The sequence below is a fragment of the Micromesistius poutassou genome (genome assembly GCF_964030765.1).
Source record: "Micromesistius poutassou genome assembly, chromosome: 17".
Lineage (NCBI taxonomy): Eukaryota > Metazoa > Chordata > Actinopteri > Gadiformes > Gadidae > Micromesistius > Micromesistius poutassou.
In genome coordinates this window covers 17488967-17507498 of record NC_140287.1, presented here as the reverse complement: position 1 = coordinate 17507498, position 18532 = coordinate 17488967, and the positions used below count along the sequence as shown (strand labels likewise).

At 47.2% G+C, this 18532-nt stretch overlaps 3 protein-coding genes across 9 annotated transcripts; 2 read left to right on the top strand and 1 right to left on the bottom strand.

Annotated features, from left to right (window-relative positions):
* Positions 1-347: 347 nt before the first annotated feature.
* On the top strand, positions 348-4010 carry LOC311362168 (dr1-associated corepressor; the record flags this gene model as incomplete). Its single annotated transcript, XM_084481981.1, has 6 exons — positions 348-389; positions 645-717; positions 2315-2408; positions 2924-3040; positions 3526-3619; positions 3978-4010. 6 exons carry the CDS (start codon positions 348-350, stop codon positions 4008-4010), a joined length of 453 nt encoding a protein of 150 aa, XP_084338107.1.
* An 840-nt stretch (positions 4011-4850) lies between these two features.
* Positions 4851-12770, bottom strand: LOC311362243 (activator of 90 kDa heat shock protein ATPase homolog 1-like). Its single transcript, XM_084482058.1, has 10 exons — positions 12708-12770; positions 11036-11374; positions 9162-9352; positions 8708-8790; positions 8364-8481; positions 7911-7999; positions 7309-7434; positions 6739-6840; positions 6286-6337; positions 4851-5394 (listed from the first exon to the last, which is right to left on the bottom strand). The coding sequence occupies exons 2-10, from the start codon at positions 11113-11115 to the stop codon at positions 5222-5224; spliced, it is 1014 nt and encodes a 337-aa protein (XP_084338184.1). The 5' UTR covers positions 11116-11374; positions 12708-12770; the 3' UTR covers positions 4851-5221.
* cdca4 (cell division cycle associated 4) lies at positions 12378-17737 on the top strand (the record flags this gene model as incomplete). 7 transcript variants are annotated; one of them, XM_084482060.1, is made up of 3 exons in its annotated part: positions 12407-12502; positions 13318-14721; positions 15229-17737. In XM_084482060.1, 2 exons carry the CDS (start codon positions 14612-14614, stop codon positions 16118-16120), a joined length of 1002 nt encoding a protein of 333 aa, XP_084338186.1. In that variant the 3' UTR covers positions 16121-17737. The 7 variants fall into 7 exon arrangements, with proteins under 7 accessions (XP_084338188.1, XP_084338186.1, XP_084338190.1 ...); XM_084482064.1 differs by having other exon boundaries at positions 12433-12502; positions 13318-13378; XM_084482061.1 differs by lacking the exon at positions 12407-12502 and having other exon boundaries at positions 13028-13378; positions 14603-14721.
* Between the last annotated feature and the right edge of the window lie 795 nt (positions 17738-18532).

Genomic DNA, 18532 nt, shown 5'->3' with positions numbered 1-18532 from the left:
AGTTGATATTGATTAAGTAGAGGCTGTAGTAATGTAATCAATACCAATACATAACACACCAACCACACAACGTTGCTCTCACTGATGCAGCGAGGGGCTTTGAAGAGATGCTGGGGGCTATAGAAGGGGGGGATATAGAAGCTATAAACGACTTACGGGAGCTGCATGGCTCGGTGGGCGTGGCCAACGGGAGGTGCGTGTCTCGGTGGGCGTGGCCCAGGTGTGTCTTTCCTCCTGAATTCCTGTCACTTATTTCCCTTTAAAGGTAAACAGATGGAGCACGCCTCGGGTCGAAGAAGTGAAAACATCAAAAATGTAACCGCTAAAAGGACCCCTTTGCGTTCAAAATGCCGGCAAGAAAGAGAAAACCCAACGTCCGTTTTTCACCTGTAAGTAAACATCTGCGGACAGCAGCGGATAACTAGTGCAGAGTAGGCCTTTAAAGTCTACTAGCCTACTCCTACTACTACTACTACTACTACTACTTCTACTTCTCCTGCTACTACTCCTTCTACTCCTACTTCTCCTGCCACTACTATTCCTACTCCTGATACTACTACTTATACTACTGCTTCTACTACTACTTATACTACTATAATATAGACAGAGACGGCACTGTTGGATGAGGTGGTTGTCGTCCGCAGGGTCGGATTAAGAAGATGATGCAGAAAGATGCGGAGGTGGGTCGCATCGCCGCCGTGGTGCCTGTACTGATCTGTATCCTTTTGACTCTGGATGTAAACAGGCCGACTAGGTGTTATTGTAGGCGTTACTTTATTTGTATTAATCTTGATACATTGATAAACTATGGCTTACAGCTAATGAATGACCCCCCAATTCTGTATTTTAGAAAATTAGAATATTACATCAGACCATTGAAAAAAAAAGATTTTGAATACGGAAATGTCAGGCTTCTGAAATGTATGTTCTTGTATTGTATATGCCCTCAGTACTTGGTTGGGGCTCATTTTGCATGATTTACTGCATCAATGCGTGGAGTCGATCAGCCTGTGGCCCTGCTGAGGTATTATGGAAGCCCAGGTTGTTTCGATAGCGGCCTTCAGCTCATCTGTATTGTTCGGTCTGATGTCTCTCATCCTCCTCTTGACATGACCCCTTCAATTTTTTATGGTCAGTCAAGTCTGCTGGCCAATCAAGCACAGTGATCCTACGGTCATTAAACCGGGTATTGGTACTTTTGGCAGTGTTGGCAGGTTCCAAGTCCCGCTGGAGAATGGAATCAGCCGCTCCATAAAGCTTGCCAGCAGAAGGAAGGATGGAAGTGCTCCAAAACATCCTGGCTAGAAGGCTGCGTTGACTTTGGACTTGATAAAACACAGTACGGACCAACACCGGACAGACCAGTTCTTTTTAAGACTCCTCTAACGTTGTCTCTGGTTCGGGAGTGGCTTGACAGGAGGAATGCGACAGTTGTAGCAGCCCATGTCCTGGATATGTCTGTGTGCTGAGTGGTGGCTCCTTGATGCACTGACTCCTGCCTCAGTCCACTCCTTGTGAAGCTCCCACACGTTTTTGAAAGGCCTTTGCTTGACAATCCTCTCAGGGCAGCAGTGTTGCAACCCTGTTGCTTGTGCGCCTTTTTTTCTACCACACTTTCTCCTTCCACTCAACATTCTACGACTATGCGTGGACACAGCTCTCTGTGAACAGCCAGCCTCCTCAGCAATGACCTTTTTGAGGCTTCTGCACAACTGCCAAGTCAGCATTTTCCCCGTGATTGTGAAGCCTTCCGAGCCTTCTTTGTTTATGAGATAGTAGGCCTGGGCAATAAAACAATAAATTATCGTATCATGACATGTATCGTATATCAAAACATGTTGAATATATACTGATAAGAGACTGGACCACCGAATCTAGCAGCTTGGTTTGTTACACAAACACCATACTTGGTTCCATACTTATTTACATACTAAACATACTTATTTATTTCCATACTTATTTACAATATTTGAGTGTTTTTCATTGTTGTATCGACATTGGAGTATTTATCAATGAAGAACAGTGGAAGGTCACATTAAGTGTTAAACAGAAGTGTTTAAATCCAGCATGGTGTTTTAGGTCATTACAATTATCGATATCAATCAATATGATCAAGTTATATTGTGATATGTCTTTCAGCCATATCGCCCAGGCCTATGAGATAGTGTGGTCAACTTTAGCCTATCCAAGATGAGTCATTCATTTGCGGAACCTCAATCCTCACAGCTTCCTGTGTGGAGGTGGTTTGTGTTGATAGGTTGATGGTTCCAGATGCTAACACACTAACGTGGCCCTTAACGGTGAGGACGGACAGCCCGCGCCTTGGAGCTGCTGGTCCGCGGTCTGCTGGTGAAGACCTGCCTCATCGCCCAGGCCGAGCTCAGCTCCATAGTCCTGCTCGCTCACATGTAGGTTCATTCTGCAGGAAGCTGCTTTTACTGCCCTTAGATTCAGCTCCACTTGGAGTACAGATAGTTAATTAGGCTAATATTTTCGAGAGAATTTTTCTATCAAATATTTTTGTTCTAGTTTGAAGGAAACCCTTCATTATATAGGTACAGGCTGATGTAATTGAGACTATTTTATTATAAATGTATATGTCATGTGCAAGAATAATCTTTGAAACTGTTTTTACTTTTTTACAGTTTAACAGTTTTAGTTTTTATAGTTGTTTTATCTTATTGAATTTTATACTGTGCCTATTGCCTGTTTGTCTTCTTATGTCTTTTTTGTACTTTAAAAGCACCTGTGCAATGACAATCAAAGATACATTCTATATTTAAAGATATATTCTATATTCTATGTATGCAGGGTCTATTATGGGTCTTTGAAGAGCTTGTATTTAAAAAAAGCGCGTGATGACTTTTGAGACATTGTAGACAGCAGGCAGGTTTGCTATGTACTCTCTGTTATCGTTGTGAAGGAAACAGTGCATCGAGTCTGAGAAACGCCTCCAGTTCCTCAACGTGCTGACGGAGGCGGCCACCACCCTGACGGTCCACAGAGACGCCAGGACTCTCAGCATGTGGTCGCTGTACAGGTGAGGACACGCCTCCATAAAGAGACGCTATCTTACCTGTACAGGTCAACAGGGATGGTCTCTAGTCTTACCTTTACAGGTCAACGGAGAGACGGTCTTGTTTTACCTGTACAGGTCAACAGAGGCATGGTCTTGGTTTACCTGTACAGGTCAACAGAGAGATGGTCTTGGTTTACCTGTACAGGTCAACAGAGAGATGGTCTTGGTTTACCTGTACAGGTCAACAGAGAGATGGTCTTGGTTTACCTGTACAGAGGTAATCTCAGAGTTGGTCCTCTTACCAGTTCAGGTAAACTGAGGACCCGGCATGTTACCCTGGGCGTTGTGCTCGGTGGAGTAGAAGGGTCGTCAATACTTGCTAGATGTGATTGTGTCTAATCTGAGATTTGATTTGTAATGATATCATATTAAGGATACCTTGAATGAATCCCAGCAGGCTGCCCGGGACACAGGGAGAAACAACACCAATGTATATTTAATTACAGGACAAAACAAAAGACTATGTCTGTCAAAGAACAACTGAAGGTCGCAGAACCGACCTCCAAACTGAAGCCAAGGAGCCAAGTGGACGGTTCCAGTGTAGGTACACTCCTGTTTCTCAAAAACACATGTAGTTTACTGTTGTGTAGTACACACACTCCTATTCTGTTAAAATGAATTTAGTTAAAACTGTTCCAGTGTACACACACTCCTGTTCTGTTTAATCACGTTTAGTTAAAACTGTTCCAGTGTACACACGCTCCTGTTTCTCTTAACACAAGTTAAGTCAGATCCACTGTTAAAACACATTTAGTGAACAGTTCAGATGTCAAAGCCCATTTAGTTAACACAGCAGGTGGTTCACTGCTACCTCTCTGTGGGTCTTGCTGGTCCACATGTCACCATAATTAAACCCGAAGCATGGACGTCTCACATTGTGTTTTTCTCTTCTTTATAGGACTCTGATTCTCCGTTGTACATATGCTTGTGACTCAACAACATCCCATAATAATACAAGTTTCCTCCCCCAGTGTCCTCATGAAGCTTTGAATGATGAGCTTTAGATATTTTTTATTTTTATAAGTTATTTAAGCTATTAGTTTAATAATTTGTCTGTCAAATATTTTTGTAGAGCAGTTATTTGGGGTTTAATTTGGAATAAAACCTTGGTTTGGTTACAGGCTGATCGAATGGAGACCATGGTATTCTTATACATGTATGAAGGCGTGTTATAACTTTTTTATACATTGTATTACACGAAAGACCAAGATGCATATAATTAAATGTTGAACTATTCAGATGCATTGTTGGTAAATACATATACACGGTTCCTCCTATCTGCAGTTGCCACCCCCAGGAACTTTAGATCAGACGTTTAGTCTCTGCAAAGGCATGCAGTGTCTAAAACTGTGAATATTGTAATACTACATGTGGGTTAGAAGTTAGGGTTAGCCCTAGGGTCAGGTTAGGGTTAGAGGTTATCCCTAGGGTTAGAGGTTGTGATTAGAGGTTAGCCCTGGGGTTAGGGTTAGCTCTAGCCCTAGGGTTAGTGGTTAGCCCTAGGGTTTGGAGGTGAAAGCAGGTGGAAATGCTGGAATGCCTCAGGCGCATTATCACAAGAATCTAAGCGCTTGACAGACAAAAGGAATACATTTATTATATTAATTTAGGTGCCCAACCTCACTTCTATTGTAAAGCTAAATGGAGCGAGTCTGCCTTATGGGTTAATAATATGTACAATCAGACGTTGGAGGTCCAGACAGTGAAGATCAGATCCTGTAGACCGGTCGGTCGGTCAGCCGCCCCCCCCCCCACCACACACACACACCACTACAGTCAAAATTAACATTTATTTTCAAAGGAATCACTTTTTAAAATGCTTTCTTAATTTGGACCAATCTTCCCTCTTGAGGTGTTGGGTGGACTTCAAGAGGTACATTACATCGGCATGAGTGCACGTTTCATTTCCTTATCCCCCTCTCACTGCAGAACACTGCCCCCTTCTGGCTGCTTTAAAACTTTTTTATAAATACCAACCGTCCTGGGAGCTCACGGGGAATGTTGTGAAATACAACGGGAATATTCCAGAAGAAAAAGAGGAAAAAAAAAAACAAACTGAAAAAAATAACGTGTCAACAGGTCTACCATACACTGCAGAATACTCGGGTACACTGTAAACGCTACAGTAAAGTGGTGGTATTCTCAATAGAGCCGCGCACCAAAGCCAAAAGTCTGTTTGATGGCTTCAAAGTAGTATCTCTGCCAGCCCTGACGCGTCCGCTCCTCCTCGTTGGCCGGGACCCCGCGGAACTCCGCCTTCAACTCGGTCTCGCTCGCCCGGTCGCTCAGTGAGAGAGAGATGGTCGCATAGTGCTCTAGAAGAGACAGATGGAGGAAAGATAACGGTCGTTAGGAAAGGAGCAGGTAGGGGTTGGAGAGTACAGAGACGGGTCGTTAAGGAGCAGGTAGGGGTTAGACAGTACAGAGACAGGTCATTAAGGAGCAGGTAGGGGTTAGACAGTACAGAGACAGGTCATTAAGGAGCAGGTAGGGGTTAGACAGTACAGAGACAGGTCATTAAGGAGCAGGTAGGGGTTAGACGGTACAGAGACAGGTCATTAAAGGAGCAGGTAGGGGTTAGACAGTACAGAGACAGGTCATTAAGGAGCAGGTAGGGGTTAGACAGTACAGAGACAGGTCATTAAGGAGCAGGTAGGGGTTAGACAGTACAGAGACAGGTCATTAAGGAGCAGGTAGGGGTTAGACAGTACAGAGACAGGTCATTAAGGAGCAGGTAGGGGTTAGACAGTACAGAGACAGGGCATTAAGGAGATGAACACCGTAAAGGCCAAACTACACTTCTGCGTCGGCACGTATGGGAACGTCCACGTCTATGGATCTCCATGCAGAGGTTTGTGTTAACCAATCGCAGAATCGTGGAAACGTCAAACTCTGCCCTGGGTTAGGGCTAGTTAACCCTAACTCTGCCCCGGGTTAGGGTTAGGGCTAGTTAACCCTAACTCTGCCCCGGGTTAGGGTTAGGGCTAGTTAACCCTAACTCTGCCCCGGGTAAGGGTTAGGGCTAGTTAAGCCTACGGTCACATGACACAGGAGGCAGGCGCATGCAAACATCGGCTTTGTGTCTTCAGGCCCGACGTGGACCTGAACAAACACGCTGTACGCAGAGCGGAAAACTCTAATCTAATGACAGCCCTCCATGCAGTGGACAACAACGTCGTAGTGAAGATAATAACATGATGTCATACCGCAGGGCCACGTGTTGTAACGCCACCTCATGACGAGCCTCTCATCAGGGACCTGGTGGACATGGGATCACAGACATCATCACCTCGTATCACATCACCTGCTGTATCTCATCATCACCTCGTATCACACATCACTAGATCACCTGCTGTATCTCATCATAACCTCCTGTATCACATCACTACATCACCTGCTGTATCACATCATCACCTCGTATCACATCACTACATCACCTCCTGTCTCACATCATCACCTCATAACCTCATACATCACCCCCTCCTATATCAAATCATCACCTCATATATCAAATCAACTTCAGACAGTACAGTGTTAGTACCGTGTAGGTTATGTAACCTAGTACAGTATAACCTAGTACAGTGTAACCAGGTTATGTAACCTAGTCCAGCTGACACTCTGTCCGTGTTCTGCTCATGCTCAGTAGAGGTCCTCCTCACCAGCTCAGTGAACTCCCCGAGGACGTTTCCGTCCAGCAGGCGGAAGCGGCCCCCCTTCTCCGGCTCCACGGTGGCCGGGGCGTGGGTGAAGGCCATGACCATCTGGAACACACACACACACACACACGCACACACACACCCTCAGAACCTCTCATAGACCATCTGAAACATTTTAATTCTTTATTTGAATCCACCAATCACATTACAACAGACAGGATTCAAATATTTTCAGAGATGAGCTACTTCTAAAGCATATCCCCCTCTTACAACGGGCGAGATGTTACATTTTGTATGTTTGTTGTGTGACACACACACACACACACACACACACACACACACACACACACACACACACACACACACACACACACACACACACACACACACACACACACACACACACACACACACACACACACACACCTCAGAACCTCTCATAGACCATCTGAAACAAACACAACCCCTCTGGTTGTATCCTCCCCCCCCCCCCCCCCAGAGAGAGGCTGGTTCCCCCCCCCCCCCCCCCCACCCCCTCCCTAGGGAGATGCTTGTGGTTCTTGTGGTTCTTACCTCCTGGTTGAGGAAGACCCTGTAGAGCTCTGCCGGGGAGGTGAGGAAGGTCTCCCTCAGGCTGAACTTGCAGGTTGGGATCTTCACCCCCGTGTTGGGGGGGGGGGCCGTACTGCCCGAGGAGATCTGTGAGTGGGGAGAGAGGAGGGGGGTTGTTAGGGTCAGCCCACCAGTGACCACTGGACCAGGGTCAGCCCAGACCAACCACTGGACCAGGGTCAGCCCAGACCAACCAGATGTGTGTACCTGATGTGAACCCGTCATGTGTACTTTAAAAACTTTAAAAACTTTATAACTACTATGTGTTGAATGACGAGGTGCGGTGTGTGCTGTGTGATTGTGCAGTGTGTCTTTGAATTGTGTATGTTGGTTGATTGTGCATTATTCATACTGCTTATGTTTTGATGATTGTGTCCCTTAAGCTACTGTAACGCGCCCTTTTAAATATTGCCCCTTGGGGACAAATAAAGTGCTTTGAAGTTGAAGTTGAAGTCAGCTGTACTGTATAGTATAGATCAGAGGTACCCAGCTCATCTGGGTTCCAGTCGTTCTGCTGCTGGTTGTCGCTGGAGGTGGTGGTGGTGGTGGTGGTGGTGACTCACCTGTGTTTTGTCCAGCTTGGTCTTGGACTGGGAGGACTGGGGCTTGGACACGCCGTTGGCCGTGGGCAGGATCATTCCCTGAGTGAACTCTGAACACAACAACATCCTCAGTTACAGCGGCTTCCTGTTTACACTGTAGCAGTTACAGCAGCTCTTGGTTTAGCATCTTTCTGTTAATGTAATGTTGTATTTTGTAAAGACGTGAAACGTCCCGTCGATTTTTCTCTAAATCCGTCTCTTGTCTGTCTAGCGACTCCCTGCCTGAGCGACCGACCGACCCAGTGTGATGCACAACAACAACAACAGTCACATTACCGGCAGGTGCTGATAACCGGATTAAAACTCATTTTTCAGAGCCAACAGATGGGGCCCACAAAAAGAGGCCGTGAGTGTGTGTGTGTGTGTGTGTGTGCGTGTGTGTGTCCGTGTCGAGCAGCAGGGGGCGTCTCTCACCCGTCTTGAGCAGGCCCAGGTAGCTCCCCAGCGCCGCGCGCAGCCTGTCCGCGCCGGTGGACCTCATCAGCGCCAGCAGGGGCGTCTCCGGCTCGTCTTTGTTCATGGTGACGTTAATCTGGGAGACCAAGAACCGCGCCAGATTATAATCCGGACTTTACTACACTACGCCGTATTCCTGCGGCGATAGAGAACCACTTGGAAATGTGTCGCACGGGGCCAGGTGGCCCACGTTACCTACGGTTGAGCTGTTTTGTTTTTACACTTTAGTGCAATGTTTTTAATGCCATTTAATTAATTAAAAGGTGAATAGTGGTAATATAGAAAAGGTCTGAGTGACGTACGTCCAGGTCCTCCATGTCGTTCTCATCCGAGAGGTTCGGAACGTCGATGCTTCCTTTGTATTGGATTCCCGATTTGGAAGTCCCTGGAAGAACAAAACCGGAACATCAAACCGTACCCCGCCTCTACTGTGTGTGTCCAGCTACACACACACACGTCTCTACTGCATATGTCCAGCTACACACACGTCTCTACTGCATATATCCAGCTACACACACACACGTCTCTACTGCATATGTCCAGCTACACACACGTCTCTACTGCATATGTCCAGCTACACACACACACGTCTCTACTGCATGTGTCCAGCTAAACACACACACACACACACACACACACACACACACACACACACACACACACACACACACACACACACACACACACACACACACACACACACACACACACACACACACACACACACACACACACACACACAGGCATGTCAGGTACCTGTCCAGGTGGCCTTCAGGGTCCATTCGTAGAAGAAGATGAGCTTCCCCTTGCGGTTGTTGATGGAGGCCTCTCCCTCCACCTTGCCCACCTCCGTCACCTCGCACGCCCCCTCCTCGTTCTCCACGGTCAGGCCCAGCAGGAGGGACTTCAACTTGTCAGAGGACCAGTTGGTGGCGTCTCGTTCGGTCCTGGAACGACAGAGCAGGGCGCTACGCTCACTTTGGACTGAAGGGTGGGACGGTCGGACGTATTGGTTGTCGGCCGATATATCGGGCCGATATTTGCGTTGTTTTTTTTACGTGTATCGCCATTGGCCGATCGATGCGCTGCTGCTGCGTTCGGCCGATAATTTTTTTCCCGCCGTACAGACAAACAGTTCAATAAATGTTCCTTTTTTTAAATTGAGACGTGTAACATTTGTTATCATCATCGTCATTGTGTCATTTTTATGATGTAAATTGAGGGAGAAAAAGCCGGATCGGCTCCAAATATCGGCTCAAGAAAATCGGCGGCCCGTATTGTCCCATCGGCTAAAGGCTGATGAAATAATCTGCAAGAAAAAATCTGCATTAGCCCTAAAAAAAAAAAATCCATAACGGTCGCGAACCCTAGTTGTCATGGTGAGACACATCGGTTGTCATGGTGACTCATGGGTGGAATAGTGACTTGATTGTAACGGTGACTTATTGGGTGTGACTTGATGGTTGTAATGGTGAGACTTGATGGTTGTAATGGTGAGACTTGTGGTTGTAATGGTGACTTATTGGGTGTGACTTGATGGTTGTAATGGTGAGACTTGATGGTTGTAATGGTGAGGATTTGATGGTTGTAATGGTGAGACTTGATGGTTGTAATGGTGAGACTTGATGGTTGTAATGGTGAGACTTGATGGTTGTAATGGTGACTTGTGTGTCGTCGGGTCTCTACACTCATTCTTTCTTCCCTAAATGGGCTCCTCAAAAAATGGAGGAGCACAATGAAACATTTTCCAGTACCAGGGTTTATTAACAAACAACTTATTGCATAGTATTCAAACTGTGACACACACACACACACACACACACACACACACACACACACACACACACACACACACACACACACACACACACACACACACACACACACACACAGGGTGACAACGGCATCAGGGGTTAGTGTCTTATATGTGGGTGGGAGACTCATCTCCAAATATGAATATCACTACTAATTTATTGACACTGATTTATTAGATTATTTTGTTTGAAAAAAAATAAATTATGAATTATTATTGATCATTATTAATGTATTTAACAAATATTCTTCTTCAGCCACAATGTTTTAATTAAGTCACTATCATAGACAGTCATCGAAGTGTACATTTCGACGAGGATCAATACATAGCACTATGACACCTTCCTCCGACTAAAACCACTACCTATGTAGTAAACTTCACTTACAACTTCACTTAAACACTTACATTCATCATCCAAATTAGTAGGACATAGAAATTAAGAATAACAATAGTTCATCACTTATTCATTTAATATGATAATGTGGAGACGCTGAACATCTTTAAGGAGAATCAATATATAATAACATATATGTAATAACATATATATAATAGCAATAGTTATCCACAGATACTGTGGGGATACCTAATAACATGTATGATACACCACATGAACGACATCCCCACAGTGTTTGAGCACTGAGGAAGCTAAGGCGCTAGCATTAGCAGCTCATGTCTGTCCGTCCGTCACATATTATGCAGATCTCCATCTCTAGATCAGCAGGATCCACACAGCCGCAGATCTACAACGTTAGATCCGCAACATGTGACCTCTTATTACGCACACTTACGGATCCACGCATGTTAATCTCTTTCTTACCAGTGCCAGTTGTTGACGTTGGTCGCGTCGGCTCTCTCCTCCACGATCCAGCGCGGGTCTCCTTCTCCCCACTTGGCCATCTCCTCCTCACGACCTTTATCCACACGCTGCTCTTGTACCGAGCGGGTCTTCGCTGAGCTCAGCGGGGAGCGGGGAGCGGGGAGCAGAGCGGAGCGGGTTCTTCTGGTTCTTCGGTGTGTTTCTGTGTGAGGCTCCTGAGCAAGAGAGAGCCGGGGCTGCGGGACCGCTGCACGTTTCTAGAACCCTCTTGAGCTGAGGGCCCGGACCGTATGAGAGGCTGCGCACCGGCTCCCGCCGGATATCCGGTGATAGAAACGACTGGAACACACACACAACATGCACGCGCGCGCGCATGCACACACACACAAACACACACGCGCGCGCGCACACGCATGCACGCACACACACACACACACACACACACACACACACACACACACACGCGCACGCGCACAGGTGAGCAGCATGTAGAACACAATAATAATAATAATTATTAGGCTATAATAATATTATTATTTATAATAATAATAAAATAATGTTTCCGGTGAGCCCATACTGCAAACCCAAACGGTGTCACGGGAAATGCACCCCCCCCCCCCCTCCTGTTCTCCAAACAATAGTTCCGCGTTGTGTAACGACTGCTTCACGCAAATGTTTGTAAGATAATGGTTTAATAATGAAACGAATAAAAGTCCACACACTTAGTTAAAGCTACACAGTTAAAGCTCATGCGACATAGCCCTCTCAGAGAGGAGCCGACGTGATGACCCTGACCGCGCCGCTGGACAGGATGGCCCATAAGGGGCCACTGTGTCTTATTAAGGGATCTTATTAAACCAACATTATCTTATTATGGATCTTATTACACCCCCCACGTTTTAAATCCCGAGTTTTTTGTCTGAAACTGGTCTCAACTCAACGCTAACCCCCAATGGACCAGGATGGTTTTGATTCTGAGGATGAGGATGCAGCTCTGCATCCGATGACTCTGTGTCCACTCCAACAGCGTGTGCTATTCAACTATTCAACGGATTATATATATATATATATATATATATATATATATATATATATATATATATATATATATATATATATATATATATATATATAATATAAAATAATAAATATATATATATATAAAATAATAATAACACAGTAATAATAATAAAAAATATATTTTTATATATATCTTTTTAGTAAAAACAGTAAATACTGGTAAATACTAGAGCTCGGCACTGACTGGGGTCGTGTGGCCCCTCTTCAGCAGCGAGGCTCCCCTCCCCCTGCCGGCCGCAGAGGGGGGAGAGCAGCAGGAGCAGCAGGAGGAGGAGGAGGAGAGGAGGAGGAGGGTTTGAAGCCGTGGCATGTATGAGCTCATCTGAACCCAATCTCCGCTCCACACGATCCTATGACCGAGACGGGAATATAAAATCACAAACTCAGGTGACTATGGACCTTTAATCGCCGACCGTCTTGATTTTCTGCCCCCCCGGACGGGGGACCGGGATGTGGGGGTTTAAGGAGCGGGGCGGCGGGCGGAGCGTCCGGGGCCGGAGGAGGACGCCGCCGCCGCGGTCCGGGGCCGGAGGAGGAGGACGCGGGGGGAGAGAGGGGAGCCTTCCTGCGGGGCAAGCATGTAGAACCTTACCCGCCGTGGGGCGTCGCTCCTCGGTGCACGGCGGTGTGTCCCCGCTTGTCTTAAACCCTCGTTATATAGTGAGATCCGCGTCGCTCCGGCGGTATTTAGAGACCAGGATCGGAGTTAGCTTAGCATAGCTAGCCTGCTAGCTCAAAATGGCCTCGGCGTCTGGTGCAGACAAAGCGCCCGCGTCCGGCGCCCCGTCCCCCGGCGGCTCGGCTCCGGGCCCCCCGGGGGTGGCCCCGCGTCCCGCTCCCCCGGGGGTGAGGAGCGGGGCGGACGGAGGGGGTGGTTCGCCGTTGTGTTGTTGAATTCGTGATGTTATTTTATTGGTAATAACTAATAAGACATGCCGTGAAAGTGCTGCCTTCTCCGGCGGGGTGGGGGAGGGGCCCCCGGGAGCCATGAAAGGAAGCTTATGTTGCTGTTTAACTCTTAACGCCACACTTGTCTAATCCCTGAGAGTAAACCGGTGTTGTTGTTATCATTAATAATAATAATTTTATATATTAGTGATGTTGATGTTGAATGCTGTGTGTTGTTCCTGCTGTTCATCCATTCACAGCACAGCACCACACGACCACAAGAACTCTTAATTCTCTCCCATTCTGTTTCTCAGATCCCCGGATCACTTCTAAACATTTTCTTACTCTTTCCACCCCGTCAGGACATGTCTGAAAGTAAGGGTCCTCAGCCAGACCAATGATGGCTGTGTGTGTTGTGTTTAGGGATGCCCTATTTTAGACCAGACGTTGTTTTATTGAGAACTGTGTGACAAAGACCGAATCTCTTTTGACATGTTTAGAAGTAAACGCTGTTTTAGTGCCAGACGCCGCCTGCTCATTAGCGCCCTCTAGTGGAAGGGACGACGCATGGGTTCTTGCAGCCACAACCATTCGAAGTCATCTTTAATTGCAGGTATTGAGTAAACAGAAATTGGCCCCCTTGTCCTATTTCCAACTCTTTTCTGTTTCCTGCTCCTTGTTTGAATAACTGTGTTCCAGTCTCAGGATGAACCTTAAGGCCGCCAAGTTTGTCAATATGAAGGCGATAGAACCCCAGCGAACCCCGAGTAGAGTAACGCAGACCCCCGTTGGCCGCCACCAGCTGCTCTTAGTCCGCTTTCAACCTGTGATCCGCCTGGTAACCTAAACCCTTTACCTCTGGTAACCGACCCTAACCTCTGGTAACCGACCCTAACCTCTGGTAGCTCTGTCTGAGAGAGAGCGAGGTTAGGCTCACCCCCCCCCCCTTCCCAAAGCTAGGCTAAAACATTTTTATTTTATTTTTTTCTTATACTATTCCTATCTAGTGGCTTTTCTTGCAGTTCTACTTCTACTTCTGAAAATTACCAGTTGTTCAATGTGTCCCGCCGTTGACTTTATCAAAAGAGAAACCCTATTTCACCACCAGGTGGCAGTGTTTGACGGGCCACTTGTGACGTCACTAGGGTGGATGATGAAATTGTCTTCCAAAGACGGACCCGCGTCACACCTGGTGGTAAAATACGGACCCCTTTTTAGATTCTTAACCCTGACTGAGAGATGACTGTTATCAGATGATTAGCTGTCCGTAGCTAACAGTGGGATGGGAGCCTGGAGGCTATAATATGGTTCTTGTTTGTTGTTTGTTGCTATAACTTTGTAGCAGTACCTTTTTATTTGGTGGTAACCTTGCTATTTATCCTAGCGCGTGCTAACTTTGCAGCAGTACCTTATCTTGGCGGTAACCTTGCTATGTATCCTTAGCGCGTGCTAACGTCGTAGCGGTACTGCCTAGCTGGTAACCCATGCTGTTTCTCCTAGCGCCGGGCTAACATGATTGCAGCAGTACTGCCCTAACTAGCCGGTAACCGTTTTGTGGTTCAGTGGTCTGTTAAAAGTGTTGGTTGTTCCGCCCAGCAGGAACCTAAAATGGGCAGAAATGGTGCTGAACAAAAGCTGCTTGTCGCTCGTACTAAAAGTACGGCGCTGCAGTGGGGACCGCGCTGCTATGCTAATGCCTGTGCCTCTCTACAGGAAAGGTAGAGCAAACTTTAAGACAAACAAACCCGACTTAGCATTCAAAGCATTCACCCCCGCTCACACAAACAGGACTTCATTAGACTGCAGTGTTGACAACTCTTGGTTTTTTTAGACGACCCCGTAGCCCTACACCGGCATGCACCACTATGACCTCATATCCGCAAATATGACATCACATGCACCACCATGACATCACATGCACCACCATGACATCACATGCACCACCATGACATCACATCGGCCCCCTTTTTTGACGTCAGTGTGTCCTCACATCAGACAGTTGACATATTTGTACTGCCGCAGTCCTTTTTGACTAGCTAGAGAGAGGGTGTGTGTGTGTGTGTGTGTGTGTGTGTGTGTGTGTGTGTGTGTGTGTGTGTGTGTGTGTGTGTGTGTGTGTGTGTGTGTGTGTGTGTGTGTGTGTGTGTGTGTGTGTCTCTCGTGCGCGCTCTCTCTCGGGTGCTAACTACAACCGCTTGTCGCCCCCCCCCCCCCCCCCCCCGCAGCGCCGACATGTTCCCGAAGGGCACCAAGAGAAAGTTCTCGGACTCCGGGGACGACCCGGCGCCCGAGCCGTCCGCGCCGCCGGCTCCTCCGCCCCCCCGGCCCCCGCTGGCGGCCCCGCCGCCGCCCGGCCCCCGGCCCCTGGCCTCCACCTACAGCCTCCAGAGACAGTCGCTGCTGGACATGTCGCTCATCAAGCTGCAGCTGTGCCACATGCTGGTGGAGCCCAACCTGTGCCGCTCGGTGCTCATCGCCAACACGGTGCGGCAGATCCAGGAGGAGATGACGCAGGACGGCAGCTGGCAGCTGATGACCCAGGCCCTGGCCGCCGCCCAGTGCCCGGCCGACCGCCTGGTGGCCAGCGAGCTGCTGTGCAGACAGACGGACCCGTCGGCGGCGGCGGCGGGCGGGGGCCCCAAGCCCTACGCCCTGGTGGGCGAGGCCTACCGCACGGAGGAGGTGGTGATGGAGGGCGAGGCCGGCGAGGGCGCCACCTACCTGGCGGGGCCCTTCGGCGTGAGCCCCTGCTGGCAGGAGGAGGAGGAGGAGGACGGGGACTGCGAGGAGGAGGAGGAGGAGGAGGAGGAGGAGGACAGCGAGGAGTGCGCGTCGGAGGGGGAGGAGGGCGGGGAGCAGGTTTTTGGGACGTTTGAGATCAAACACCCGCCGCCCGGGCCCGACCCGGCGCTGGAGGAGCTGTTCTCGGACGTGGACGCCTCGTACTACGACCTGGACACGGTGCTGACCGGCATGCAGGCCGCGCCCAAGATGGGGCCCTACGACCTGCTGGAGAGCCTGTCCTCCCACGGCCCCGCCCCCCTCAGCTCCGGCGCCTCCTGCCGGGCGGACCTCAACGAACTGGACCACATCATGGAGATCATCGTCGGCTCCTAGAGACTCACCGGGCCCACCCCCCACCACCCCCCACTCACCACCCCCACCGCTCAGACCGCTGGCGCGGGGGGGGAGGGGGTGGGGGCGGGCGGGCGGGCGCTGTCACGTGGCTAACCGTCCGCTAGCGCGCCGCTGACAGTCTGCTAGCGCTCTGTTAGCGGGGGCCTCTGGAGTCTTCTGTCAGGACGTCGGCATGATGCTAACCGCCTTCCACAGCGCGCGGCTAACCGTCCGCCGGCAACGCGGCGAACACTCTGCTGCTAGCACAATGTTAGCTAACACTGCTAACATTTTGCTAGCACACTGTTGGGGACGGCACATCGAGTCAGTGTGTGCCGTTTTTACACACGCGGTGATTGTTGGGGTTTTGTGAACAAGGTAGGAAACGAGAAGTTTAGCTGGATGCTAACAGGTATTTAGCTGAATGCTAACAGGTATTTGGCGGCTACTTCACCAGGTTGTCGGTTGGACCATCATAAGTATTGTTTTTGGGGGTTATTGTATTTTTTTTTTTTTGTTATAAGTTATCTTCTTCTACTCTGAAACTTCTCACCCTGCTCTTCAAAGTTTCCTGCGTTGATAAAATTGAAACCCCAACAGTATCGGTGAGACGACCAAGATAACTACATATCCCAGGATGCATTAGTTCTTTCCACATTATTTATTATTCCATGAACACTACAGAGGCCAGAACAAACCAATCCAAATCTATGAAGCAATGCATATTTTCCTAAATATTTGAGCAATTATGAATGAAATATATGTATATGTACGTATGTGTATATAGAATTATATTTTTTTGCATATGCAGCAGTGGGATTTTAAGTATAATTTGATGTAATTTTTCCCTCTTTACGTTTTTTTAAGATTTTAAGGTAGCGAGACTCGACCACAACGTCTTCCTTAGTGTTCGTTATACAACTGTCCTTCATCTCCTCACCACTAGGGGGGCTCTGATCCTCCTCTGATCACCGTCTGGTTTACTGTAGGACTCCGCGAGCCGCGAGGTGCCAGCTTCTATGCCGGGAGAAACTCCACAAGAAACATTAAAAGCCATATTTCTTCCTCTTGTTTAAACAAAACAGGACTATTCAAGTTGACCCATCTAATTTATTTCATGTTTCTGTATTTATTTGATACTTTTTTTTTTTAGGTACAGACAGGTTATAACTGATGTCTCAATTCATCAACACATCCCGTTTTTAAAGAACATTTTATATTTACCTGAACGATGCCCTCTATTTAAAATGCAGCATCTATTTATTCCATGCATTTTCTTTTGTTATTCTTTCTAATAACCGGGTCACTATGCAGCTCATTCACACACGTTTCAAAATGATTGTATCCGATTCAAAGACCTTTTATGCAAACAGTTGCCTTTCTCCTGAAGATATGGAAATGCTTTCTCCAAATTGTTATCATGACGTAGACATTAACTCAGGCGAGGAGACGGCGGACCGGACTCTGACGTCACACTGCTCAGAGCGAAGCCTTGTGGACGGACTTGGACTTCAAAGACTTATTACAGTTGTAAAATGTATGCATTTTTTACATTAAGAAAAAAAAATCGTTGTAGCATCTTTGTAAATATTTTTTATAATAAAAGGTGCAACTATTTGTGTGTGTCAGTTCAATTCAACACTGGCCAAGTGTAGGTCCCATAGGGCCAACAGTATTGATCAGTGTTAGTATTGGTTATCAGTTATATATTATATGATCATTAGTATGGGTTTAAGGACTAGAGGACGACATATTGTACATAGCATCTGCCTGTAGAGGACAACATACAGGTTTACAAATGGACAATAAAACCAGGGTTTTGTCTGATAGATTAATATTTCCAGAATAAATAATATCCAACATATCTAGGAAGGCAATTTTAATTCCTAAACGATTTTCAGTACACACTGATTGAGTATACCATTTAGAAATTTGGCGGGGGTCAAATAACTTATACTGTACCAATTTTATTGTCACAATATTATCACCCTATATGTACTGTTAGGGACTTAGTTTCCGCTTACAGTTAGCCGACTATACCAGATTGATCTTACCCATAGCCGAGAATTACAATGTCTTTTTTTAATCTTTAGAACATTGCACCTATCCTTCTAGTTAGATGATGCTCTCCTCAGAGACTGTGGGTGTGAAGACAAGAGTTTCTGCTGGGTCTGAATCTATTTGCCAAGACAAATAAGTGATATTGGTACGTAAAAAAAAAGGCTCCAAAGTGAAAAAAGGTACACAAATCCTTTTCCAACCACTTTTATTGCATGATCCAACAGCTATGAAATCTTGCACTAAAGTGTAAAAGCACTGCATCCGAAAACAAAAACCAAAACAGAAAGGCCAAACAATCCAAAGAGATCAGATGGTATTTACAATAGATGCATCACTATGAGGACTTATACA